The 27,104-nt window shown below is 45.4% G+C and overlaps 1 protein-coding gene across 1 annotated transcript in view; it reads right to left on the minus strand.

Moving 5' to 3' along the window:
- The window catches only part of LOC130143364 (ankyrin repeat domain-containing protein 26-like), a 63,328-nt gene extending 36,629 nt beyond the window's left edge, over positions 1–26,699 (minus strand). Inside the window, 14 exon segments of the mRNA XM_056326057.1 lie at positions 8,318–8,420; positions 9,545–9,606; positions 11,182–11,338; positions 12,048–12,241; positions 12,834–12,894; positions 14,166–14,235; positions 14,315–14,348; positions 16,619–16,669; positions 20,081–20,220; positions 20,998–21,135; positions 21,653–21,759; positions 21,867–22,040; positions 22,260–22,374; positions 26,381–26,699. Of these exon segments, the coding sequence (XP_056182032.1) occupies positions 8,318–8,420; positions 9,545–9,606; positions 11,182–11,338; positions 12,048–12,241; positions 12,834–12,894; positions 14,166–14,235; positions 14,315–14,348; positions 16,619–16,669; positions 20,081–20,220; positions 20,998–21,135; positions 21,653–21,759; positions 21,867–22,040; positions 22,260–22,374; positions 26,381–26,586 (1,612 nt within the window). The 5' untranslated portion in view covers positions 26,587–26,699.
- Positions 26,700–27,104: the final 405 nt, after the last annotated feature.

Here is a 27,104-nt window from a genome sequence, read left to right on the forward strand (position 1 = left end):
GAAGTGTTACTTCATTTAATTGAAGGTACCTTTCACTCCATTCAACATCAGCAGTTTCTACAACTAAGTATTACTCGCAAGCTTTATTCCATCGAGACTGCGATACTTAACATTCAATCCACTTCAACATCCAGCATTTGTATCGGTATACAAGAAATGGACAACGCACGCTTCCCATCGTGCGCCTTGGATTTAAGAAATAATACTCACAGAACTAGGACAATCCATAGGAAGCAGGAAGGACATGCTTGTTAACACAACAACAAGATCAAAATACTTATTTTGAGGAGCTGAATCCTGCCTTCTACAAAGATTATTTCAAAAGCCAAAGCTGGTCTGCTGTAACGAATTACCATAAAACAGGCCAGCAGCACTACGACTGCGATTATCCTACAAGTGTTTAATGTCGAGGAGTATTTTCCTTTCCATTGATGGGACAGAGGAAACGTGGGTGCGGACACAGACACGTCATACACATCATTCAATGAGGTAGAAGCAAACTAGTTCTTATCAGGTTGTTCGGGTCTAGCTTGTGTGGAAAGGAAAAAAACCAACACCTTACAATTGGTTGTAATCTGCATTTATAGCACAGTTCCAAATATGTAATTTTTTAAAAATTTTTTGGCCAACATGGAAATCATTTACAAACCCACACAATCTACTGGCCCACCTATATTTCTCAAGTCCTCTGCTTTAGTCATCTTACAGTTTGAGTCCTCTCATGAAAGAAGTGCACGAAATGTTACTAAGAAGGGCTCCACAGCAAAATTTTCATGTTTACAAAAGCGGTTAAAAAGCAAACAGCATTTGATTTCAGTAAACTTGGTGGTCTAGCAGTACAGAAAAACCTTAGAAAGATTAGCGTCATCACCTTTTACCTCCTTTTTACGCTGACTTTAAACTTCTCTTAGTAGAATCATACAAAGCATGACAACTACTCAGCAAGGGGATTTACAAGCTCCCAGGAGCTTTTAAAGTTTTGCTTCCAGCTTACTAAACTAAAACTGGATACGCTTCTTCAGCTATTCTATCATACTTACACTACAAGCAGGACTGACCGTTTAGTAAAGGAGAAATCCTTCAGATGAGAGTTCTACGCCAACAGCAAAACTTCCCTGCCATTCTACACTCCAGATGCTCAAGAGACAGCGGCACAAACTACAGGCAGAAGCCCTTCACAACAAACCCTGAACTTTCAGTCACATTTTAGCTCCTAGGCAAAGCATAACAGCAAGGTATCAAAAATTAAGACGGGGGGAAAGTGCTTGGCCAGATCATAGCTTTCTCCTGCTACGTTATCATCCGAGAACGTTCAGGTGTTCAGACAGGTCAGCCCTAAACCACATACACTTTCAGCACTATGCCACAAGAACCCGAACCCAAGGAGATACAAACACATCCAAAGGACACACGCAACGCAAACAAGGTAACTTCCCTTACAACTTGCCAGCAAGCGCCGTGAGAGCTGGTGTTAATTAACAAATACTAAGCACTTCACTGCTATAGCGCGCACCCACACCGTAAGCGCATTCCTAAGGCAGACATCGATAAAAGCTCACTTCAGCCTATACGTGTTTACAGACAAACATTTAGTCCACCACGAAGTTACCAGTGTGGCGCTCCCCTGAAACAATCCGCGAGCGTGCTCCGTGTCTGTCTGCAGCTGGAAGCAACACACCAGGTGATCCTTCTTCCGGACTTTCAGAATCCGTCTGTAGAGCATAACACACGGGCGTGAGCATCGGTACAAATTCTCAACTCATTTCTACGCAAAATGTTCCTGCTAAGCCAACTTGCACAGCATGGAATCACAAAAGCCTTTGATCAGCCCCTTGGAAAGGGCACGTCAAGGCACAGTATATTGGAAAATCACAGCAGACTTGTGTGTTTTCAGATCTTGGGCAAAAACCTCACAACTCATCTAAACTAGTCTGTCACGCTGGCAAACTGCACAGCCGCAAGAGAGAATTAACACGGTAACTCGAGCTGTGGGTTGCGAACCCGTAACCGCAGGTCTGGGGGGGGCCCAACTTTCGACTGAACTCGTACCCGATACTCAAATTTGTGCTGATGTTCCCCAGGCACACGTCCTGCAGTGGGGAGCGAACACATTGCTACTCCCGGTTGCAAGGGCTGAACAAAGACAAGCAAGACAAAGCTTACAGAAACCAAGGCTCTACAAAAAAAAACAAAACCCAAAACAACCCAGCAGCATTTGAGCCTTGTATTTTTAAGAAGCGGGTGGGGAAGAGTTCCTTCTTCCTCACAAGAAAAGTCAGAGGGCGTAAGCTACAGACTCTGCTCGCTTTCTTCTAACCCATTACCACAGACAGGAAGAACTAAAAGGGCAAACACAGCCAGCACGTGCGGTATCTCTGTTGAACATTACTCTCAAAAAGGGCCAAAACGGTAGAAAGGCTCTTTCCCAAAGCAGCTCATCGTCTAGGCTGCAGACCCTAAGGGCAACCACTGAACACGTCAGCGGAACAGAGTTGTGTGGTGAAAAAGCAACAATCCCGCCAGCCCCGCTGAGAAGCTCAGACTATTTTAAGCAGCAAGAAACTTCACTGCCGCAATACTGTACTAGAAACCCAACTGCAAGGGCCAGTTGCCACGAGACCCAAATCATTAGCTCGACCTACCTTCACCCCAAGCCTCGCTGAGCAGCTAGCACACAGCACAAGTATTTCAAGGGCCCCCAGTTACAAACATACAGCAGAACCAGGAGAAGGGGAAATAAGCCTCAGCCGCGGCAGGGCCCAAGCTCCGAGTGCTTCTGGATCTCGCTCCCCACCCCCGCCCCACTGGGAACCCCGGTGTCCTTCACAGGGAATACCTCAGAATCCCAGGGAGATTCAGCATCTTCCTCTTCCTCTGCTCCCACTGCAGTCAGGGCACCTACAAATGCAGGAAGAGGGGAGACACTGAGCCCTTCTATTTCACTCTGCTTTTCCCCATCACCCCTGCGCCCAAAAGGTGCACAGCAGTTCTGTTGCCGAGGACAAACTAAGGAGCGAGTGTTGAATTCGAGGGTTTCTTCACACCCAGCACACAAAACATACCACGCTATTTCCTTTGGATCGCCACCTCTCTTGCCTCCTCTCCAGCAGGAGATGGCTATGCACAAAGCTTTGCTGCTAGAGAGGGACGCAACATTCTTCGCACAAGAAAAGCGAGCAAGACAGGAAGAAAATCCAGAAGATCATAAAAATACAAAAGGGTCTACTATTGATGAATCACAGGGCCAACCTCGCTTTTGGCATTTTCTCCTGTAGGTGACTCCTTTCACAAACTTTCATTGTCTATGTGCTACTCCTAGAAGCCTCTCCACCCAAGTACAGCAGCGGGTGGTCAGTCGGTCAGACAGATGGGGCTGCTCCTACTCTGCTTCCATGAAGGTACGCTTACCAGACTTCTTCTGTCACTTCACCAGTGTTCACTCAGGTCACAAACAGAAAAATGCAGGCAGCTTCCTACCATACAACTTGATATGCGCCATCACTCCCATCATGTAACACGGGCACCACAATTTTGCTTAGAAGATAGACTTAGATATTTTGTGGATGCAGGAGAGCTGTGACACCTCCCCTGTGCACAGCACAGGCTGAATGACCAGCTTTTCTGGTCAACCGTATCTGCCTGAAAGCTGGATAAAAGCAGACCTGCGAGCACCCAGGGTTTTCTTTTGTACGGGCCTTCTAAGGATGCAAGTCACATTCTCTGTTCAGAGTACGTAGGTGTCTTCGTCTTTCGGATTCTGTTTCAGAGTGCAGTCACTTCAAAATTAGGCGCCATGCTGCTAGAATGAAAAGCAACCCTTAACTCCTCTGCAGCCTTGCCCATCACGGTCAACGGGAAAGTTTTCAGCAGCAGCTATCTGAGCCTGAAGTCTCCCTTTTTAGGTAAGATTTTAACAACGTTGGAGCCCCTAAGAACCCTTTTCCATAGGGTTTAATCAATCTTGACATTTCTGTATGATGGGTACAGAACAAGGAAGAAGCAGGAAAGGTGAAAGGCTACAGTGTTCTTCTACCTGCAAAATTCCAGTTCTCATCGTGTCAGTAACTCCAGTCCGTAATTATTTTCTCCAACCACTGGAAAAATTAACTCAAAAACATCAACTAAAAAGATAAGGACTTCTCCCATTAGCTGTTGCAAGTAAAATTTCTTCTTTCCTTGGAGCAGTAATTCACGAGTCTATTTTCTGCCAACACTGGCTTCTATTGGCTTCTGTCAACATTGTGAAAGAGGATGACTCCTCGCTGTCAAGAGTTCTTCGCTTTTAGCACAGGGAGAAATTCTTAGTCAAAACACTGGCAGAACCCTACTCCAAGGCTTCTGAAGAGACCACCATTCAAAAAAACGTATATAAAAAATTCACAGGGTAAACCAGATTCCAGTATTGTTGCCTGTCATCTATTGCTACCATGCATTTTTAGTAACGGATGCCTGCAGTGCAGCGCACACAAAAAGATGCGAATCCCCCACCTTTTACTCTGTCTGCTCTTCTAGCTAGCATTGAAAAATGACTTCTGGTCATCTGAGTTCTTTCCAATTAGTCCTCACCTCTCCACTCTATTCTGAGGCTTCCCTCCTCATAAACTCTCTTACATAATGACTTTTTGCAGATTGCAGTGGACAGCAGCTACTCTTCTATACAGAAAACACGAGAACACCACTACTTTGCCTCAAAAAGAGATTTTAAGAATGTATTACTATGCGACAGTAACAAAGTAAATAGAATGGGAAATTCCAGCCCTCACTGAACATTTACTTGTGAAAGATACTGTACCTGTTCTCCAGATTTATGAAATCAAGTTGTCAAGGATGGCATTTCAACCCTTTTAGAGTCAGAAATATTTGTGCTGCAGGAATCATGATGCTTTGCCGAAGCAACCTAAATTCCTTAAACCCAAATCCAAACACAAAATGTTTGAAAGAAAGAAATTTTTACATCTACACCTACTTCTTGGCACCTGACCTTCAAGGTAACATATGGCTAAAAACCAGCATGACGCAGCTGAATAAAGCCACGCAGGAAGAACAGCCGCCATGAAATGAGCCACGAAAAGGCAACCTTTCTGTGTCGGGAATATCGTAACATACTGGTCTGTTGTGGGGCTACGCTTCACATTACTGTGGAATACACGCATAACCAAAACTCAAGTTTTAACTGAACAACCTCTAACAAGTATTTGTGTGTCTTACCAGAACACCGTCACTGCAAAATAAAGGGCAAGAGAGGACCTGTTGCTTACCCATTGCAAATACAGGGGAGGGAGAAGAGCGAGAGGAGAAGGAGGAAGATACATCTCCTAGAGAGAAGTTTCATCTCTATTATTGTCAAAAGAACAACAATACTGGTTTTTTTCTTCGCCTAAAGCACAGATGCCAAAGAACTTGTAACTTCTAAGTAGAGAATACAAAGAGTTCCAAGTCCGCTTACTTTTCTGCATATCTGTTCACCTCTCTCTGGTTTATATTGTCAATAGCCAATTGCAGAAACTCTAAAACCTGAATGGCAAATTGTTTCTCATCCGATTAACAAGCGTGATTAATACAAAATACAACACAAATTATCAACTATACAAATCAATAAACCTCAGAACAAAGAAACAAAAAACCCCCATTAAGGTTACATACCCTCTCCCCAATACATAGCCGACCAGCTAGCCGCCTCAACTTTAGCCTTGTTTCCAAAGAAAAAAGAATTCCTGACAACACGCTGACACTCATTTCCTCCCATCTTGCCTCTCTTCCTCACCTCCCTCCCCTGCCTCTGAGCCTGCTGGTCATTTTCCATGAAACAAGAGAGGGAAGCCTCAGAGGAACGTGTTTGTACATGTTTCAAAACGACTGCCAGACAGGTAGAGATAAAGCCAGGCAAGTAATAATTCCTGCAAACTACAGCTACGGCATGAGCCCAAGAATTCCCCTTTGTGGCTCACCTGCAGCTCCTGGACAGCCTAGCCTACAGCCCCCTAGCCTGGAATCAGCCACAGCACATGCTCAAAGGACCAAGACAATCAGGAACGGGGGGGGGGGTTTGAGCCCCTGAAAGAAAAGCAGACTTTCAGGACTGCCTGAAAAGGGGAGATGACAGCAAGTACGGTGTAGGAAGCGTACATCATGGAAGGGTATGGACAGTGCTGAACAGCAGGCTAGAGGAGGGAGCAAACGCATACACCGAGGTATATTTCAGCACACCACCTGCTCCCGGGATGCCTTGCTAGAGCCATTAATTTCGTATTAGAAAGAAAATTGCAAGTACAATGGGTCTGTTCATAAAAGAACACTACAAAGAGATTGTTATGAACACCTTCAACATCTTCTGCGTGTCCTAAACCAAATTCCTCCAACAGATCCGCAAAACAAATCAATCAGATGCTTTATTAAATACTCCCGTCTAGAAAGATTACGAAGCTAAACCCAGAACTACATGCCGTGAACATTACCTGATTTCTGCTGCATTTTTTTAGGAGAGGTTTCATTCATTTCCAAAACAGGTGCAGGGGTCTTCAGCTATGAAAGACAACCCAATGACGACAAAAAAAAAAAAAAAAAAAAAAAAAAAAAAAAAAAAATCAAACTTAAAGTAACTACATAATATTTAACGAGCAGGACAAGTAGGCAGTCTGACACAAACAAATACTTACCTGGGAATTGTCGGGGTTCTCCAAAATGCCTGGAGGTAAAAAAACGTTTTGGGAAGTGTTACTTCATTTAATTGAAGGTACCTTTCACTCCATTCAACATCAGCAGTTTCTACAACTAAGTATTACTCGCAAGCTTTATTCCATCGAGACTGCGATACTTAACATTCAATCCACTTCAACATCCAGCATTTGTATCGGTATACAAGAAATGGACAACGCACGCTTCCCATCGTGCGCCTTGGATTTAAGAAATAATACTCACAGAACTAGGACAATCCATAGGAAGCAGGAAGGACATGCTTGTTAACACAACAACAAGATCAAAATACTTATTTTGAGGAGCTGAATCCTGCCTTCTACAAAGATTATTTCAAAAGCCAAAGCTGGTCTGCTGTAACGAATTACCATAAAACAGGCCAGCAGCACTACGACTGCGATTATCCTACAAGTGTTTAATGTCGAGGAGTATTTTCCTTTCCATTGATGGGACAGAGGAAACGTGGGTGCGGACACAGACACGTCATACACATCATTCAATGAGGTAGAAGCAAACTAGTTCTTATCAGGTTGTTCGGGTCTAGCTTGTGTGGAAAGGAAAAAAACCAACACCTTACAATTGGTTGTAATCTGCATTTGTAGCACAGTTCCAAATATGTAATTTTTTAAAAATTTTTTGGCCAACATGGAAATCATTTACAAACCCACACAATCTACTGGCCCACCTATATTTCTCAAGTCCTCTGCTTTAGTCATCTTACAGTTTGAGTCCTCTCATGAAAGAAGTGCACGAAATGTTACTAAGAAGGGCTCCACAGCAAAATTTTCATGTTTACAAAAGCGGTTAAAAAGCAAACAGCATTTGATTTCAGTAAACTTGGTGGTCTAGCAGTACAGAAAAACCTTAGAAAGATTAGCGTCATCACCTTTTACCTCCTTTTTACGCTGACTTTAAACTTCTCTTAGTAGAATCATACAAAGCATGACAACTACTCAGCAAGGGGATTTACAAGCTCCCAGGAGCTTTTAAAGTTTTGCTTCCAGCTTACTAAACTAAAACTGGATACGCTTCTTCAGCTATTCTATCATACTTACACTACAAGCAGGACTGACCGTTTAGTAAAGGAGAAATCCTTCAGATGAGAGTTCTACGCCAACAGCAAAACTTCCCTGCCATTCTACACTCCAGATGCTCAAGAGACAGCGGCACAAACTACAGGCAGAAGCCCTTCACAACAAACCCTGAACTTTCAGTCACATTTTAGCTCCTAGGCAAAGCATAACAGCAAGGTATCAAAAATTAAGACGGGGGGAAAGTGCTTGGCCAGATCATAGCTTTCTCCTGCTACGTTATCATCCGAGAACGTTCAGGTGTTCAGACAGGTCAGCCCTAAACCACATACACTTTCAGCACTATGCCACAAGAACCCGAACCCAAGGAGATACAAACACATCCAAAGGACACACGCAACGCAAACAAGGTAACTTCCCTTACAACTTGCCAGCAAGCGCCGTGAGAGCTGGTGTTAATTAACAAATACTAAGCACTTCACTGCTATAGCGCGCACCCACACCGTAAGCGCATTCCTAAGGCAGACATCGATAAAAGCTCACTTCAGCCTATACGTGTTTACAGACAAACATTTAGTCCACCACGAAGTTACCAGTGTGGCGCTCCCCTGAAACAATCCGCGAGCGTGCTCCGTGTCTGTCTGCAGCTGGAAGCAACACACCAGGTGATCCTTCTTCCGGACTTTCAGAATCCGTCTGTAGAGCATAACACACGGGCGTGAGCATCGGTACAAATTCTCAACTCATTTCTACGCAAAATGTTCCTGCTAAGCCAACTTGCACAGCATGGAATCACAAAAGCCTTTGATCAGCCCCTTGGAAAGGGCACGTCAAGGCACAGTATATTGGAAAATCACAGCAGACTTGTGTGTTTTCAGATCTTGGGCAAAAACCTCACAACTCATCTAAACTAGTCTGTCACGCTGGCAAACTGCACAGCCGCAAGAGAGAATTAACACGGTAACTCGAGCTGTGGGTTGCGAACCCGTAACCGCAGGTCTGGGGGGGGCCCAACTTTCGACTGAACTCGTACCCGATACTCAAATTTGTGCTGATGTTCCCCAGGCACACGTCCTGCAGTGGGGAGCGAACACATTGCTACTCCCGGTTGCAAGGGCTGAACAAAGACAAGCAAGACAAAGCTTACAGAAACCAAGGCTCTACAAAAAAAAACAAAACCCAAAACAACCCAGCAGCATTTGAGCCTTGTATTTTTAAGAAGCGGGTGGGGAAGAGTTCCTTCTTCCTCACAAGAAAAGTCAGAGGGCGTAAGCTACAGACTCTGCTCGCTTTCTTCTAACCCATTACCACAGACAGGAAGAACTAAAAGGGCAAACACAGCCAGCACGTGCGGTATCTCTGTTGAACATTACTCTCAAAAAGGGCCAAAAAGGTAGAAAGGCTCTTTCCGAAAGCAGCTCATCGTCTAGGCTGCAGACCCTAAGGGCAACCACTGAACACGTCAGCGGAACAGAGTTGTGTGGTGAAAAAGCAACAATCCCGCCAGCCCCGCTGAGAAGCTCAGACTATTTTAAGCAGCAAGGAACTTCACTGCCGCAATACTGTACTAGAAACCCAACTGCAAGGGCCAGTTGCCACGAGACCCAAATCATTAGCTCGACCTACCTTCACCCCAAGCCTCGCTGAGCAGCTAGCACACAGCACAAGTATTTCAAGGGCCCCCAGTTACAAACATACAGCAGAACCAGGAGAAGGGGAAATAAGCCTCAGCCGCGGCAGGGCCCAAGCTCCGAGTGCTTCTGGATCTCGCTCCCCACCCCCGCCCCACTGGGAACCCCGGTGTCCTTCACAGGGAATACCTCAGAATCCCAGGGAGATTCAGCATCTTCCTCTTCCTCTGCTCCCACTGCAGTCAGGGCACCTACAAATGCAGGAAGAGGGGAGACACTGAGCCCTTCTATTTCACTCTGCTTTTCCCCATCACCCCTGCGCCCAAAAGGTGCACAGCGGTTCTGTTGCTGAGGACAAACTAAGGAGCGAGTGTTGAATTCGAGGGCTTCTTCACACCCAGCACACAACATACCACGGTATTTCCTTTGGATCGCCACCTCTTGCCTCCTCTCCAGCAGGAGATGGCTATGCACAACAGCTGACACAGCTACAAGCAGCAGTGAACACGGGTTTGTGTCACGCTCAGGAAGAGGCTCCCCCACGCTGCAGCCCTGTGGCATAGTGTTCTAGGTCACCTGCTCTCCAGTCTACAGCTCCAGAATTTTCCACTGACTACCACTATCCACTGTACAAGAAGTACCATAGAAACACCACCCGACACATCTTCACGCTAAGATCAGCAAGAAACAATGCTCCTTTTGTAGCGCTACCAGAAAAGATCTTCCTTGACTAGCAGTTTTTACCCTGCACCTTCCCAGAAGGTAGACACCTAAGCATTGCCATTTAAAAAGAGGAGAGGCTCACAGCCCAAAATCTCACCCCAAACACACAACTTGTCTCTATCTCAGGGGCCAACATCCCAATCTCTTCTCTACTAGGCACACGCAAGGCTCAGTCTCAGTAGGTTCCTGGCCAGATTAAACTATCTTCATTTCTCTGTTTTAAGCTAGTCCGTTAGGTAAAACGGATTCAGGATTCGCTCTCGTGGAGACACGCACACAAAAACGGGAAAGGAGGTAGAGACCAGTGAGGGCACCCGTCCTAGCAGAGGGGAACTGCTGGTTCCAGCCTCAGCTAGGACTACTTACACTGTGCCAAATGCAGGCTTATGGTAAAATGCACCGACAGAAGAGCACGTATAGGCACAACACCTGGAATACAGCAGGTTCTGCCAGGCCCGCTCTGTAGCATTTGATCAGCAGCTACACACGCTCTGGTAACATCTACCACACCACTCTACTCTCTGGAGACAGACAATGCAAAGTGTGCCTTCTCCTCCTGCTCCAAGACCCGAGGTGAGTACCGGAGTGCTCAGCCCTGACTGACGGGGCAATGCTTTCGAGCACACACAAGCGTGGCACTGGAGAGACTTTCTACGTTTTAAAACTGGACAAGGTGAGGCACTGGAACAGAACAGCTTTCTCTCAGATTGACTCAAATCTTTCCCAGGCTTCAGCCAAGAGCAATCACAACTTTTCAGTCTGACAGCACGGGCCAGAAAGGGGAATACTACTGTCACACCAAGACTCTCTAATCCTCCTCTTTTTCAACCGTGCGTTTTGTTCTGATCGCTTCAGGGAGAACACAGCAACAAAACCAAGAATGACACCTGCTCCATTTAGCATCGTTTGGAATCCAAGGCCACAATTTGTTCTTCAGGAACGAACGAAAAGGAACAAAAGCTACTTTCCTCCTTGCCAATGCCCACTAGGGTTCACAGGCAAGGGAAAAACTTACTGTTTCAGAAGTCAAGCACCATTTCAGTTCATTTACTGTGCATTAATATTTATAGAGGAAGAACTGGGAGCAGTATTCACTAACTCACTTCTCTCACCAGTGTCGTCTTTGGAAGCACTGTGGACTTGATGGCTATCATTACAAATAGAATTTTTCACACCCTCAACAACTGCAGTTCGTAGCTCTTCACCAGTGTTTTCCTTTTCCTGCTCCTTCTCCTCTTCTTCCCGTTCAGGTGATTTTTCCTAGAAGAGATTGACCAAACAGCTGGAAATAGCAGAAACAAGCACCTTCTTAGCCACCCATCGACAACTTTAAAAATGCTTTTCCTGTGTAAGACAACAGGGAAACTTTGTCGAGCTTTGTTTTACAACACCTTCAGTTTTTCCATGGGAATCTCTGAGGAGACAGCAATGACATTAGCCCTAAGTCATTAGCCCTGGCTCTGCAAAGCTCCTGAGAAGCAATTCTTCCTGTCAGCCTAACTCTAGCTTTCATTTCAGTTACATTGTTTTGGAACACGCTCCTTTTCCTCTACTTTGCTCCAGGAAAATCACTAACTTCCTGCTCTCAATCTGACTCAAACTTGTTGGTTCCTCACTTTCAGCCATCACACCAGGTATTTTACTAAATGGCAATAAATCTTGACAGATAAAAAACTGTACATACAGCTGAGAAAAACTGAATTTATTTCAGAAAAATTATACTGCCTATTTGTTTTCCTGCAAAACCACTGCAACCAATTAAAAAAATATTGAAAATACTGCCCAACGCTGTTCTTATACCTAAGAAACTGCTTTGGCTAGGAGTAAAGGCATTTTCTAATATAAAAAAAGGAAGATCAAAAGATGGATATACGTGAAGTATTAACAGAAATCCAGTTTACCTTTTGGTTCTTACCTTTATTACCCTTAGAAAATACCTTTGTGATTGAATCATCCTTATATAACTTACTTTGGTGCTCGAGTGAAATGCTGCTCTTACGTTTTCTTCATGCCTATTCAAGCACAAGTGTTCACTTCCTTGTTTCAGCGCTTCACACACTTTATTATCTACTTCACATTGCTCTTCTTCTGTATCTTCATCATCCACATGTTCAAGAAAGACAGAGTTTGGTCTTTGACTTTCAAGCATTGGTTTTTTTCCTGCTGACAAAGAACTATTATCACTTTCAAAGCCATTACTGAAGCTTGACTTTTTCTCCTTAAGACCACAACTATCTGAGAGAAGCTGAGGTGTCTCTTTTTTCCAGTTTGTCATCTCAGAGTCATCATTTCTGTGAAACTTCACCCGAATCATGCTTTTCTTGTTCCAACTTTCTTGTTTATCTTGCAAATTATTTAGATTTTGAAAGACAGTTTGCTTTGGTACCGACTTGCAAGATACTTCATTATTCACCGTCTTTGGAGACATGGCAGTTATGTCAAAACAACAAAAGGAGTTATGGAAATGGCAACAGGCATGTTACCAGATTAATGGAGTAATCTGGGAATGTCTGGAAAAGGAACCAAGTCAAGGATGGGCAGGATGGAGGAAGGACTTGGCCAGGGACAAAGGCTTAGGAGGGGATTAATAGCTTCGTTTTAACAACATGACTTATGTTTTCTGAAGTGACTAAGTGCTGTGTTTTCAAAATGCTACTTTTCTCATTTACCATAGGAAAAGAAATGTTTAAAAAACGACTTAGCAAATCTACTTTTATATATTAGCATACTATGCAATCTTTTCCAAATAGCTTACTGTTTTTCCTGAACTGCTGGGAAACATTCATTAAGAATGTCAAGTTTGGCTTCTGCAGCTTCTGTAAATAAAGAAGCCAAAAAACAATTATTTTTTTAAAAAAAACCACTAACGACAACAACAAATCTTTTGTTCACATCAAATCTTGAACACTAAATGTCATCAGGCTGTCCTTTTGATAATGGTCAGGTGCTGGCTCCATCCTGTACTTCTAAGTACAAAAACACTCCTCACGTATGCAATTCAGTGAGTATTTCACCCCCCAAAATACCGTGCAGGCACCCTTCTGAAAATTGTGCCCAAAACTATGGTTACATGCATAGCAGTTCTAAAAAATCTGGGTTTAATATGTGTAGTACTTCAGTAAAATTCAGTTATATTTAAGATCGCAGCTTCTGGATGCTTACTTGCAAGTGTGCACAAGGGAAGTAACTGTTAAGAACCCTAGACTTACTGCGTTAATTAGTCCCTGCAAGTACACTCACCAGAATATCCTGAAATTTCAAAAACATGCCCAAAAAATGCATAATTTATATTTAAATCAGTGCAAGAAAATGAAATCATGTTAAAACTAAACATGCTTGCATCTCCAGTATTGCAGAGTAGGTTGAATTAGAACACCGGTTCCCCATCGCTGCAGAATCCCAGAGCAACAGAACTGATGCTCCAGACATCACTGCAGAAGTTAATAACTCTTCAGAACACTAGCAAAAAAAAAAATAGGCCTGAGAGCTTGTAGCTGACAAAAAGAATACTGCCTAAGCATATTCAAAAAAAAAAAAAAAAAAAAGAGGGAAAACATGCAGTGTGAGATTACATGCAAGCACAGAATGCCATCTCAATAGAAGAAAAAAAGATGACCCGTTTGAGTAACTCATCCGCTGAGCACTCTTGAGTAACCTGAGGAGGAGGAGAGGAGAACTAGGTGATGAAGAATTTCAGTACATCTTCATTAAAAAGTGCCCTTTATCAGTTAGGATTCTATCACGAAATCTACAGGAAACATTAACAGTGTTTGAGGAAGAACAGAGCAGGTTATATTAGTAACTTATAAACTTAAAATCTGACTCAAATGACCAAGAACAAACAAAACTGTGGGGGTTTATCTCGTCGCCTATGGCTCTTTTGCCTCAAACCACAAATCTGCTGCATGCTCTGCCACAGCTACAGGTCTTTTAGGAAAAACTCACAGCAGAAAAAAGGCTGGCAGGTCAGAGACTGCTTCTAAGGAGAAAACAATATTGGCTAGAACTGTAGTTTCTTTCAATCCCCCAGAAAACTTGCCTTCAGATCACTTATTTTTACAGGACATTTACTGTAAATACACCATACCTTGGGAGAAAAATCGAGCTCTTCCTCAGAAGCACGCCAACTGACATCGCTCCCCTCTTTCTCCAAGCTTCTTAAAAAGTAAAGCAAATTGAGTACTGCGTCTCTCCAATCATTCCTCAGGTATGTGCTGGGTATGTTTAAAGTCTTACCCGATTGAGTCTCCTTGCGACAAGTCGTCTGTTGCTGTTCAAACATTAATTGACATGTTGAAATTAGATTTGGCATGCTAAAAACCAACCAGCACATACAAACATTTAACCTGGACAACTCTACATGTCATAGCAGAATGAAACTTTGGGGAGTCAACTTTACGTAAGACAGCATGAATGAATGAATGCTTTTCCAAACAACTGCTTTTTCAAGTCACACTGAATTGACAAAACAAAAAAGACTAGAGTTATATCTCCTTTGAACTTTTATACCTAAAAGTTTAAGAACTACCTCTAAACTAAAAAAAGCCCAGCATAGCATGAATAGGCTACGTTAATAAACAGTTAACAAAATACTGGTGCTTTAGCAAGACAGTAAATAAATGAACTGCTGAAGTACTCATACTGCACACACAAGCACACACTGTTGACAGAGATTTTACTGGTTTATATACTCTACTAGCTGGTGCTCTACCCACTTACAGGTTATCCTGAAAAGGTAAAAAACATCAAAAAGCATAACCAAGATCTAATGCCTATCCTCAGGTAGAAAAATCCCCAGCAGGTCTCTATGCTGCACCAAAAAGGATAGTCAACAGGCAAGACAGGCGTAACCAGGGCAATCTACACTACGCTCCAAGCTTTCATCAATTAAGAAAGCAACTGGCACACAGGATCACAGGATAAATCAGGTCACAAGGGACCTCGGCAAGTCTCTCAGCCAACCGCCTCCTCAAAGTGGACTCAGCTCTGAGGTCAGACTAGGCTCACAGGAATTTTCCAGTCTGATCTTGAACCATTCAAGGAGGGAGACTGCACAACCTCTCTGTTTTACTGTTCTCACCATGGTGAAGCTGCCCACATTCCATTAGAAATTCTCTTGTTTCCATTTATGCCTCTTGTACCTTTGCTTCCTGTCACGCACCACTGGGAGGCACCTGTCTCCGGCTTCTCCTCACACGTGCTGCAAGCTGCTGCTGGGTCCCCTTCAAAGTCATCTCCTCTCTACACTGAACAAGCCCAGTTCCCCCAGTCTCTCCCCAAAAGGCAAGTAGTCCTGCTCCTGGCAAAGTTTGATGGCCCTCCACCGAACTCGCTCACGGATGAAAGACCACTCTCTCTTGCACTGGGGGCTCAAAATTATACCCAGGGAGCTGGACACAAGCCAGGGACTGCCAGGTAGCAGCGTACAATCCCCTCCCTCAGTCTCCTGGCTACGCTGCTCTTCATACCGCCCAGGACACCGTTAACCCTCTCAGCCGGCAGGGCACCCTGCTGGCTCATTCTCAGCTCACTTTCTGCCAAGACCCTCTGGCTATTCCCAGCAAAGCAGCTCTCCAGCACGTGCTGTAGCAAATGGTTGTTCCTTTCCATGTGCAGGACTTGGCATCTGCCCTTGCTGAATTCTGTTAAGACAGGCCTGACAGCCCATTTACCCAGCTTGTCAAGATCCCTCTGAACGGCAGCGTGGCCCAGATGCACATGTTGCAAACTCAACCATAGCGCACTCTAGCACACCACTGATGCACTAAAGAAACCTGAACTCTAGGAATCCAGCCTGAAGAGTGCGAAAACCTCTCAATTATCAACAACTAAGATGAAATAAAAGGCCTCTTCAATTCCCAGGACAGAAAGGAAAAAAACAAATAGAGCCTCCACATCGTATCTATTTCAGCACTCCTCAAGTCCTCGATAATTAGTTCTCGTTAACTATCATCACAAAATGAAGTTGCTTATAAATAGGAGATTGGTAGCCTTCTATAAAGTTGTATGATGAGAGCCAAACCGAGGTCTTAGACAAAATCATTAAAAGGAAAAGAAAACAAAGGGCATATCATGTTGAGTAAGTTATCTGAACTTTTGCTTTCCATGTATAGTAACTTCAAGCAATGATCAAAACCAGTTCCCATTCTCCTTTAAAAAGCAAGAGAGAAAGTTTATGAGATAGTTTTCAGACAGATCTTGATGCCCTACCGTAGAAGTGGGATCTAGAAAAGTAGTATCTAGGGATCACTTGTTTCTACTTTAATTGAAGTCCATTTTCATTTTGGAGTAACAGAAGAGTTTTTTTTTTTAATAATATTATTTACTATCACTAATGACACAAAGCAATCACTCAATTCAGTAATAAAGGACCTGTGCAAAACATGCCAACAAAAAGCACCCCAAGCCTGCTCTCAAACCTAATTTATAAAACCAAAACCATCAGAATAGAGACCTCCAAGATAATAAACATCACAGGTGTGTTAGTATTTGTACATCACGCAACATGTTTCACAGTTGAAATGCTACTGTATAGAATACCTTTCTTTGGTTTTCCTGTTCTTGATGTCTGGCTAGGAGATTGTGGCATTCCTATATCCATTTAGGGAAAGCCATGTCAAGGACAGACCAAACAAGGACACCAGAATAAATGTGAATTCCCAGAAATGCAGAAAACCTAACCAGTACATTAACAAAGCTGTAGCAATGGGAGAATGTACTGTGACCATCAGCCTACTCTACAGTTACAAGAAGCAGAAGCCAAACCTATCACAACCTACAGAACTCTACTCTTAAGGGACAGTGTCAAACACTGTAACTTCATTTACTTGCTCCATTGTAGAAAACATATATTCCAATATTTTGAAACACCGAAACAGATTCTTGGCAGTTTACTGTCCTGCCAACTTTGCATTTCTCTCAGCTTGACTAGTCCTTGCCCAGCACTGACTACCAATGCAATTCCTTCGTATTTGTAGAGTGTTTTATACATACAGCACACTTAAAATCCCTCCGTCTAAGCATCCCAAAAATCTGTAGGTGCCAACAAACTTTGGAGATATGCTAGCCAGTTGTGTCAGATGGTGCCTGATGCAGACACAGCCCCCTCCTACCTCAGTTTGAGGTAAAAGCCCTGCATATATTGATTTGACCATGCTGAACTGTTCACAGAGAGAAGCTACGCCACCAGCCAGAACGCAGGCATGACAAGCAGTCAGAGTGAATACCCTGTTCCCCCAGGGCTATAGGGCAGGCCACAACTGGACCAGAACGGGTGCACTGACTGCTGTGAGTGTCATGCATGTGTGCTTGTGTGTGTACGCGTGTCTATGTTGTGGAACAGAAGCTTTAGAATACAAATCACCATCTGCCTGCTCTACCCATCCTACTTAGTAAGAATGGTGTGGTTCTGTTATTGCAGCTACCCAACACCAAACGTCTGTGTGACAAGGCCATAACATTTGCCTCAGAGCAACAGGGAGTCCTGCTTATATTGATGTTACCACAAATACATGGAATGGACGTGGCAAGAGGACTCCTATCAAAAACACACACGTAAGAGTGAAAAAAAGGACCTCAAGATTGTTTCTCATTCCTTCTCCATTTCTCAATTTTCTTAAAAGGTGATACAGCAGATATAAAGCACACTGAAGCACTCGTTTCTTTTCCAAGAGCTCTATGACGAAAAACCAATGGTTTCTGTAGGAACAATACACCAATACGCAGTGCAGCAGCTAAAAAAAGCTGCCACTGAAGACATACTAGAAATCTGAACCCTCGCTTTTAGAAAAAATGCATAATTACTTTTTGCCAAAGAAATTTCAACTTCAAATCTGAAAAGTCTGTCATTCGATATGCTAGAGGTGGAAGCCATTCATTTGGAGGTTTTTGCAAGTCTGTCTGTAATCAACAAAAAGGTTCGTGTTCTGACAAAAAGTATACACTCAAATAAGCATGAGCCAACTTCTTAAATATACCGACTTGCTCACTAGAGGCGAGTATTTTGAACAATGTTCAACAAGTGCAAAAGTAGCAAAAGGAGGAAGGACTACATTGAAGATCCCAGAAAAATAGGAATGAAGAGCAAGATTAAAACAAAGAATTCAAAGTGGGTATTCCTCCGTTGTCTCAAGATCAGTCTAGCTTCTCCTCTAACAGGGGCTTCAAAGCTTTTACTGCAGCCTGTCAAAGGGACTCAGGATGCAGGACCTGTGCTTTGTGGGTGCAAGCAAGAGACCGCAGAATCAATGCCACCAAGTGTTCCCTGCATGCTACTAATCCCTCTCACTCAGCAGGCCGGGGTCATTTTCCAGGAGACTGAGCACAAGGAGAAAAAGATTCGTACTACTCAAGAAAAACAAGCCCTACTATGAACAGTTTGAGAACACAGCACACTTTCTCTTCCCAAGTCCTTAACCCACATAAATATGCTCTTCACACTTACTATGCCTCTTCAAGTGAGGATTTCCCATAACATTGTGGACTTATGCTAGTAGTATTACTGTCTTCAAGGAACCGAGCAAATCACTTGGTTCAAGAACCCCTATTTCCCTGAGGGCATATCAATTTTGGAATCACACAACAGTATTATTCTTCAAGCCACATATTTTAAAATAACCCGGGCCTGTCAGTCATCACAATGTGGTACCACAGCAATTATCTATGTGCACAGGAGGCAGCCACAGAGTGCTGTTTGGGTAAAAGCAACATTTTGTTGATTAAACTACCTGTACCAAGCCCTTTCCAAAAATAAAATAAAATATAAAAACCTCCGCATCTTCCTTCAGTCTATCAAGAAACTTTACACATCGCTGACTAGATCAAAATAACTAGTCCTAAGTCAAAGGAACAAAGTTTGGCTCTAAATTAAATTCCCCTATCTGGGAAAAGTGAACTCGGAAAAATAGCCCATGTTTTGCTCGTATTTCACGACATATTTAAAAAAGGAGTAATAAACTGTGTTTGAACACTGTCTGCTGCCCATTTGCCACAAAGTTCTGATGTAACACCCTTAAAAAAACCAGAAAGGATAGAACTTCCCACTGTAGGGCCTGAGATGTAAAGTACAAGAAGTTCGATCTATATTAAAAGATTAGTTTTCTAAGATTCCTCTAGGGCTATATGAGCTCATAAGCATAGACTGGATCTTAAACATTAAGGAGTTGTTTGGTTGGTTTTTTTAATTTAAAATGAACTCACTGAAGGAGCTAATTTTTTGATAACAAGGCAATTCAATTTTTTTTCTGGATCACAAGTTAATATGGACTTTTTAACGTTTATTTCATAAAATTACTGGAAGTAGAAGTGTTATTTATTTTTACTGGAATCAAACTATGTCCATGAAGATACAGTACACACAGAAGTTGCATTATTGTTTCTAACCAAGTGACTTTTCCAAGACGATTTTTCCTAAGTATGTCTCTACAGCACCTACACAGAAACAACCGTAACTGATGCTGAGAAATAAGACAACTCACTAAAAGCAGCTTAGTGCAGGTGAAACTATTAATATTAAAACACCACTGCACAAACTCAGTGGAAATCAACAAGACATGTACAGTCCTGCTAACTCATCTGTTGCTTCCCAACCACAGGAAGATGAACAACTACTCAGGATGAACCTTTTGCAATTTGTTTTCACAATCTGAATGGCCATCTACAGGTACAAGTACACACCCCAAACCCAAAACCACTCACCTAGTTCCTTCCCTGTCCCCCTTCTCTCTCGGTATGAAAACCTAGACAGATGGGCAATCTGGCAGGCAGAACGCAACAACCCCGTACGTGGGCCCGTAGCACACAAACCGCAGCTGTCCTCACCCCTGACAAGAAGCACCTCCAACCAGCAACAAGTCAGCATATTCACAAAGCTTCTTGTGCTACTCCACCTGATGCCTCCCCTAAAGTCAACGGCGAACACAGCGAGCGCTGACAACACAAACCCCCTAAAGAAAAGGCCACAGTGATTTTCCTCGTGAGCTCCTGCGTGATTAAAGATCCTACCTCCTCTGTCCACAGCAGGTGCACCCAACGTCAAGCCAGCAGCTCTGGCCCGGTGAGGAATGCCAGGTACTGTGTCGCCTTGTGCACCACCTTCGTCTCTGTCTCCCCAGAATGCGTATGCCACCAGTTGTGTACAAAGACTATATAGGGAAAGAGAAGAAACGTATTCGGTAAAAACAACCACATACTTGCTTATACAGTTTAATAGAACAGTTAACAGCCACTTATCCACCCTACACGTATTCATAGCCGTAGGAATTCATATACTTGTATGCATTCACTGAGAGTAATACACACAGAACTTACTGCACGGCTACTACCTACTTCAATATTCACTACAGTCACGTTCACTCTAGAGGTGCATATCCACACCTATGAAGCTATTAGCTCCAGCTCGGCACAGTATTTTCAGCCTAGCTGTTAAGCACACATAACCACCTTAGAGAAGGGATACGCACAGGTACAAAGCTATCCATAAGAGGGGTGAAACTGCTTAAGATTTTAACAAAAGGGATATGTTAGATCTCTGAAAGAAAAGGCTGGTAGTTCCTGCTCATTGTAGTGGAAGTCAGTAAGGACAATGGTGCTGGTCTGAGGAGAGGACTGACATGCATTTCAGTTTGCCACATTCTACCTCTGGGTAACTGTAGGATGCAGACATGTTTTAGAGTTTGTATTAGGCAGGTGCAAGTTTAGCATCAAAACTTGACATCTAACAGACAATTCGGGGCGGAAATTTTCTTCAACATCCAGATTAATAGTAGACACAGGGAACAATACGTATCAGAAGACGTCACCGAGCACTGTCTGTCCTGAAGCTTTCAACACACCATTAAACCTTGCTGCTATTACCAAAAACATTCAAAAGCCACACTGACAACTGACAACCTATTCTAACAATAAAGTCAAAAATTTACCTAGAATATCCATGAGTAACAGCATAATCCTCAGCTGTCCATCCGTTACTGTCTTTATGGAAAAGATCAGCACCATATCGAAGAAGAACTTTTATTAAATTAAGCTGTCCACCAGATGCTGCAGTCATAAGTGGGGTTCTGAAACACCAAAAATATGTTATGAAGTAGATCATTTGACACAGACACTGTAATTATTTTTATTCCTGTTTGCTCTCAAAAACTACTTTCCTCATTACTGAATGAGCAAAAGAAAAAGCAGTTTTCATTAAATATTAAGAGCAACCATAAAATGCAAGAGGGAGTCAAAACAAGCAAACGTTCAATCTTCAGACAAAGCTTCCACATAGACAACACTCACGTACAAACTACGCCACTATGCAGGAGATGTTTTTTCAAATTGAGGCAGTGCTGCTGAGCTAACAGCATGTTTCCTGCCAGAAGGGCCACCACAGACAATGCCTTCTTGTAATCCTCAACGAGGAAAGCACCCACTGAGGTATGACAACAGCCAAGCGCAGATGTGCTTTCACAAGTCACACAGAAATAGCTGCTATGTGGCTCCCCGGGTTTTTTCAGAGCTCACTCTCATGCCTCTGATTAATCCAACCTAAAGAATACTAAAGAGACCCATGCAGAGTTTTGACAAACCACTCACCTTTCACAGTGATCTCGAGCATGCACATCAGCTCCTCTCTGCAGAAGAAACTCTGCTATATCTTCATGACGTTCAGAGATAGCAAGAATAAGCGGAGTGTTTCCCTCCTGAAAGGACAGATAAATACATTTAAAAATAAAAGAAAAAAAACCCTACAAGAGAAATACTAGTACAACTTTTTGAAAGAACTTCTTCAACAAATACAAAAATTTACCTTATTCCGAGCATCAATATTGGCATTATGCTCAAGTAACAGCCCCGCTACGGTTGTATTAGGAGATCGGACAGCAAGGTGAAGGGCAGTGTTGCCGTCAGCATCCGCCAGATGGGGGCTGGCACCGTGCTCTAGCAGAATAGCTACACATTCTTCTTGCTGGCACTGTACAGCCTGGGAACAACACGCAAAAAAGGAAGAACTGCCAGCACTCTGTTACAATTGCCCCAGCTTCCCAATGCTGGAAAATAAGAGCACCTTCAAAGCTGAGCTAACATATGCCTATTCCACGCTGATTACAACATGCATGCTTCTACACAGAGCTGTGTAAAGAATCCTTCCAGCCACCTCTCATTTAATGCACAGTTGACAAGCATAACATATTCCACATACCTTCATCAGTGGTGATCTGTTGTCACTGTCAGTAAGGTTTAGTTTACACTTGTTTTCTATGAGATATGTAACAACATTCACATGGCCATTCGCAGAAGCGAGATGCAGAGGTGTCCTAAAAGTTAAACATATTAAATTAGCACAAACAGACAACTAGAGAAATAATTTCAGGCTGTGGTAAATTGTTATGACCACAAGTTTCACTTTGCACAAAGCAAGCTTAAGAAAAGATTTCTCATTCCGTTACCAGTAACAGCAGTTGCGCACCAAACACCCGAGACTGGCCAGCAAAACCCCTCCGCAGCATCTGCTTAGTAAGCTGCCATTTCCTTCACTCTAGAACTTAATCTGCACAGATTCCCGTGCCCAGGTGGTGGTCACTGCCTCCAGCAGGACTACACCTGTGGCACAGCAAAAAAGACCAAAGCTTGGGAATCTGAGAACTATGGCAAGCAACCCTCTAAGTTCTAGGATTATTCACGTGCCAGAAGTGTCTCAGAGATGTAGATGGGCTTTATATAAAGAGTATTAGCGTTTCCCTGCACTTCGAGGATTTCTGCTTTTTCTCTAGCTTGCTTACTACTGCAACAAAACCAAGTACTCACTTGCACCAAAGTGCCCCCCATTACATGCAGCAAACCAGACAGCAGAACACTGTAAGCCTGAGTACAGGAAAGTAATACCCGACCCTTCAGATACGTGTAACTACGATAGTCATAATAAGCCCACTACAGAGGAAGTCCTCTCCAGGGAGGGAATACTGTGTTTCCATAATACATGACCAGCATAAGAAAATGAAACTCTTTTCTTCAAGTTAAAGCCTTGCCAGAGGAAAAAAAAACAAACAAAAAACCCCTCCTTCAAACCACAGAACATCTTAGGTCTGATGTCAATTAACCAGCCTACTTATACTGAAAGAAATTGCCCAGAAAGTCCTTGCATGTGTTTCCCCCTAAATCAGAGGCACAAATCAGCACAAGCTTCACTCTGTGCAAAAGCAAAGCACCTGCTGCTCTGCAGGACACCTGTCCCAACAGAGCAGAAGACAAGCTAGAAAACAGCTGGGACCTTCCTCCCTTGAAGGCGATGCAGTAACAATCCCACAGTTCCTCAAGAACTGAGGGGAACACCAGCACTGGTTCTGAACCACATCGCTGCAGGTAGGTCCTTCTCTGTATTTAGGAAAGCTCAACTAGCCTTGCAATTGTTTGGGTACCTTGCTGAGACAGGAGCACAACAGCTCCCTGGCTAAGGGGGAATGGAAAGGGAGAGGTACACAAATGCAGTGGCAGGTGATGCAGAAACACAGTAATCTGTAACACAGATACTTGCTACAGGGCAGCTGACATCCTCCTCCACTGCAACAAAGATGAGGATGAGAGAAATACAGAAAACTTCAAAGAATTTGGAATGTCTTGCTACAGACAGGGAACAGACTGGAGCACTGACAGAGGAGTAGCTCAAGAGCAACTACCACCACTTTTTGAGAAATTCCCATGGAAACATGCGGGATTCTTCATCTCTGAAGAAACGACTGACTGAGATTATCTGAAAGCTAACCAGAACTGGTTATGAAGGAGTCCACAATCATCTGAAAGCTGCTACTACCAACCACTAGGAAGCATGACAGACGTCAAGTAGTCACTATCAGTTCTGCAAACAGAAAAGCCTTCAGAAAACTTGGACTTGTTGCTGTCCTCCTCAACCAAGCCTCTCAGTCTGTCAACAGGAGACGGCTCTGCTTGGAGCGAGGCCTGCTGTGCTCCACAGAAGATCCACTTCAGGGAACAGGCTGGCAGAGAACACCAGTGCTCAGGGTTGCCTGTCCCTGCAAGAGGCCTCCAGTAACACCGAAGTTCTTCTGCCACCCAGCCCTGGGGACACTGCCCAGATTCTGTTCCTGCTCCTGCTGCTGCTACGCTGATCACCTACAGAGTAGAAGAGAACTGCTGATGCCTGAGCAGCCACGAAACAACCCCACTGGGAAACAGCAGGCTGGCAGTACACACTTTGAATGGCCCTTGAGCCGACAACCCAGCAGCTACAAGCCAAGCAATGAAAGCGCTGGAGTTCAGTCTGACAGGCAGCTGACAGGGTCAATCTCCCTTAGCGATGAGCTCTGACCCAGGATCCATGACTAGCTGGCATTGTGCCCACAGTGCTTCCAACTACAGAGTTGTGCCCGTCTCTGTCAGTGAGGCTGAAGGTTTTGCTAGACCACCTCTGAAAGCTGCCTGCTCCTAACTGATGCTGTATCAAGCGTACTTTCGGGAGGTCTTATGGGCTACAGGACCCACTTTATGGAAGGAACCTGTTGGTGTGATCCTTGCCATGCTCCTGGTGCAGGATTTTGCTTTTGGAAATCCTGAGCAGCAAACCTGAGATATTCATACAACCAATGCACACATTGTTGCCGTTACTTTGCATTATTTCCTATTCTTCACCTCTATTTCCAATGATACCAAGTCTTCCAACACGAAGCCCTGAAACGCAACTGCATCTGGTGGTCACTCACAACACACATCACACCCACAAGCACTAAGAGGGCACAGGTGGCCTTGCAACCCTCATGGCTGGTACAGAGGGCAGTGGCTGCAGCAAGTAGGCAGGCTCTGGCCACCAAATTGCTCTCAGCCTCGCTTTTCAGCACTGGGCATTATCACGGCAAAACCACCACCGTGCTCATCATAGTATGCTGCCTTTTCTTTCTTCCCTCCCTCTCCCCCCCCCGCCCCCGGCTTGGTTTTTTACAGTTTGTGACTGTATTTGTCCTCTTATAACACTGATAATTGCCTGGCACACAGAAGGAAACCCTTCAGAGGAAAAGAAGCTTTCTAGACAAGATGAACTTGAAACGCAAAAACTAGCGAAATTTCGTACCAGGGTCTGCTAAGAGCTGGTGACTGACTGCTGACTGAATCAGGAAGCAGTAAGAAGAAAAAGAGAGAAACTTTCCGAACTATTTCCATAAATGCCATCGGGCACCTTGACTCTGGCAGCTGAATTATGCACAAAAGTGCACTCAAGCCACCTTAAATGGCATCCCCCACCTGCAGCTGCATAAACAAATACTGGCTGGCAACACTCAGGCACACAGCCCACGTGCTGACTGGCTGCACTCTTCATCGCCTTCCTACAAATCTAGACAGTTTCAGGTGTTTTCAGGGCAATAAGCTAGCTGGCTGGCAAAAGTCCAGTCTTCAGAAAAAGACAGCCCAGGATGCTGAAGTACTCCGATTAAACCAGCATCTCCTCTGAATGTCATGGATGTTTTGACTCAGAGTCTTTTCAGAAAAGGCATTAACAGCTCGACACATCCAAGACCCAAAAACTTCAGCTGATTCCCTTATGCTTACGGTGGATCATGAGGAGCTATGCTGCAGCCCAGGGCTTCTCCCTAAAATATAACTGCCAAGTACTTGCTGTGCTTGACTCAAAAGCACACATCACACCACCTGCCAGAAGCAGCAGCTCCCTCTGCATGGCACTGCCCAGATTTTCCAATCCAAGGCACTAATTAGCTGTACCAAGGCCACAGAGCAAACAGCAAAGTAACTGCCACCTAAAATCAGACTGATGTTGCTTTGGCTGCAACATCACAGTCACAAAAGGCACATCAGGCAACCGTCCACACAGCACCAATACACAGCACATTTACCCTTTCCTAAACGCAGTGCTTACCCTCTTTTACTCCAGCTGAGGCAGTGCAGCTTGCTCAGCTCAACTACTAACCCCGCACGCCGAGGCCTCGGAGGTGCATGCACTCTGCCTTCCAAGCGAGCCTGGAGAATGGCCCTGAGGCTCCTTCTGCAACCCCCCCGGCCAGGCTGCTGCCGGCCCCCTGCCGCTCCTGCGCCCCCAGGCAAGGCAGCACCCCCGGGAACGAGGGCACGGAGGGGGCCGGGGCAAGACGGGGGATGCTCGGCCGACTCCAAGGGCTCCTGGCAGCACAGGCCTGGCTCCCCGCCCAGGCTGAGGCTCCCCGCAGCGATGCTGCCGTTCGCTCCCAGCGCCCTTGAGCTGCCGGCGGCTGCAGCTGCACCTGCGGGTCCCGGCGCTGCCCGCAACCCCCCCGCACCCCGCCCCAGCACCGCCCGGCGCTGCTGCCCCCCGCCGCTTACCGCTCCGCCGTGTCCCGCTCGTCGATGCCGCATTTCTTCAGTCTCTGCCGCACCTGACCCAGGTCGCCACGGGCGGCCGCACGGTGCAGCTTGCCCAGCTCCTGCAGCCGGAGCTCGTAGGCACCGGTGGGGAAGGGCTTGGCGGCGCTGCCGGACGCTGCCGGCTGCCCCTTCTTCTTCCTCCAGAACCCGAAAAACCTCTTCATCCCGCGGCAGGGGCGCGGGCACGGTCCCGCCTCAGGGAAGGGACGGCGGGAGGCAGCCGGTGGGCCGGGGCAGGGACGGGGGATCGGGGGGGGCCCCCGGGGCAGGGACGGGGGATCGGGGGGGGGCCCCCGGGGCAGGGACGGGGGATCGGGGGGGGGCCCCCGGGGCAGGGACGGGGGATCGGGGGGGGGCCCCCGGGGCAGGGACGGGGGATCGGGGGGGGGCCCCCGGGGCAGGGACGGGGGATCGGGGGGGGGCCCCCGGGGCAGGGACGGGGGATCGGGGGGGGGGCCCCCGGGGCAGGGGGATCGGGGGATCGGGGGGGGGGCCCCGGGGCAGGGACGGGGGATCGGGGGGGGGGCCCCCGGGGCAGGGACGGGGGATCGGGGGGGGGCCCCCGGGGCAGGGACGGGGGATCGGGGGGGGGCCCCCGGGGCAGGGACGGGGGATCGGGGGGGGGCCCCCGGGGCAGGGACGGGGGATCGGGGGGGGGCCCCCGGGGCAGGGACGGGGGATC

Source organism: Falco biarmicus, unplaced genomic scaffold (assembly GCF_023638135.1).
Source record: "Falco biarmicus isolate bFalBia1 unplaced genomic scaffold, bFalBia1.pri scaffold_27, whole genome shotgun sequence".
Taxonomy (NCBI): Eukaryota; Metazoa; Chordata; class Aves; order Falconiformes; family Falconidae; genus Falco; species Falco biarmicus.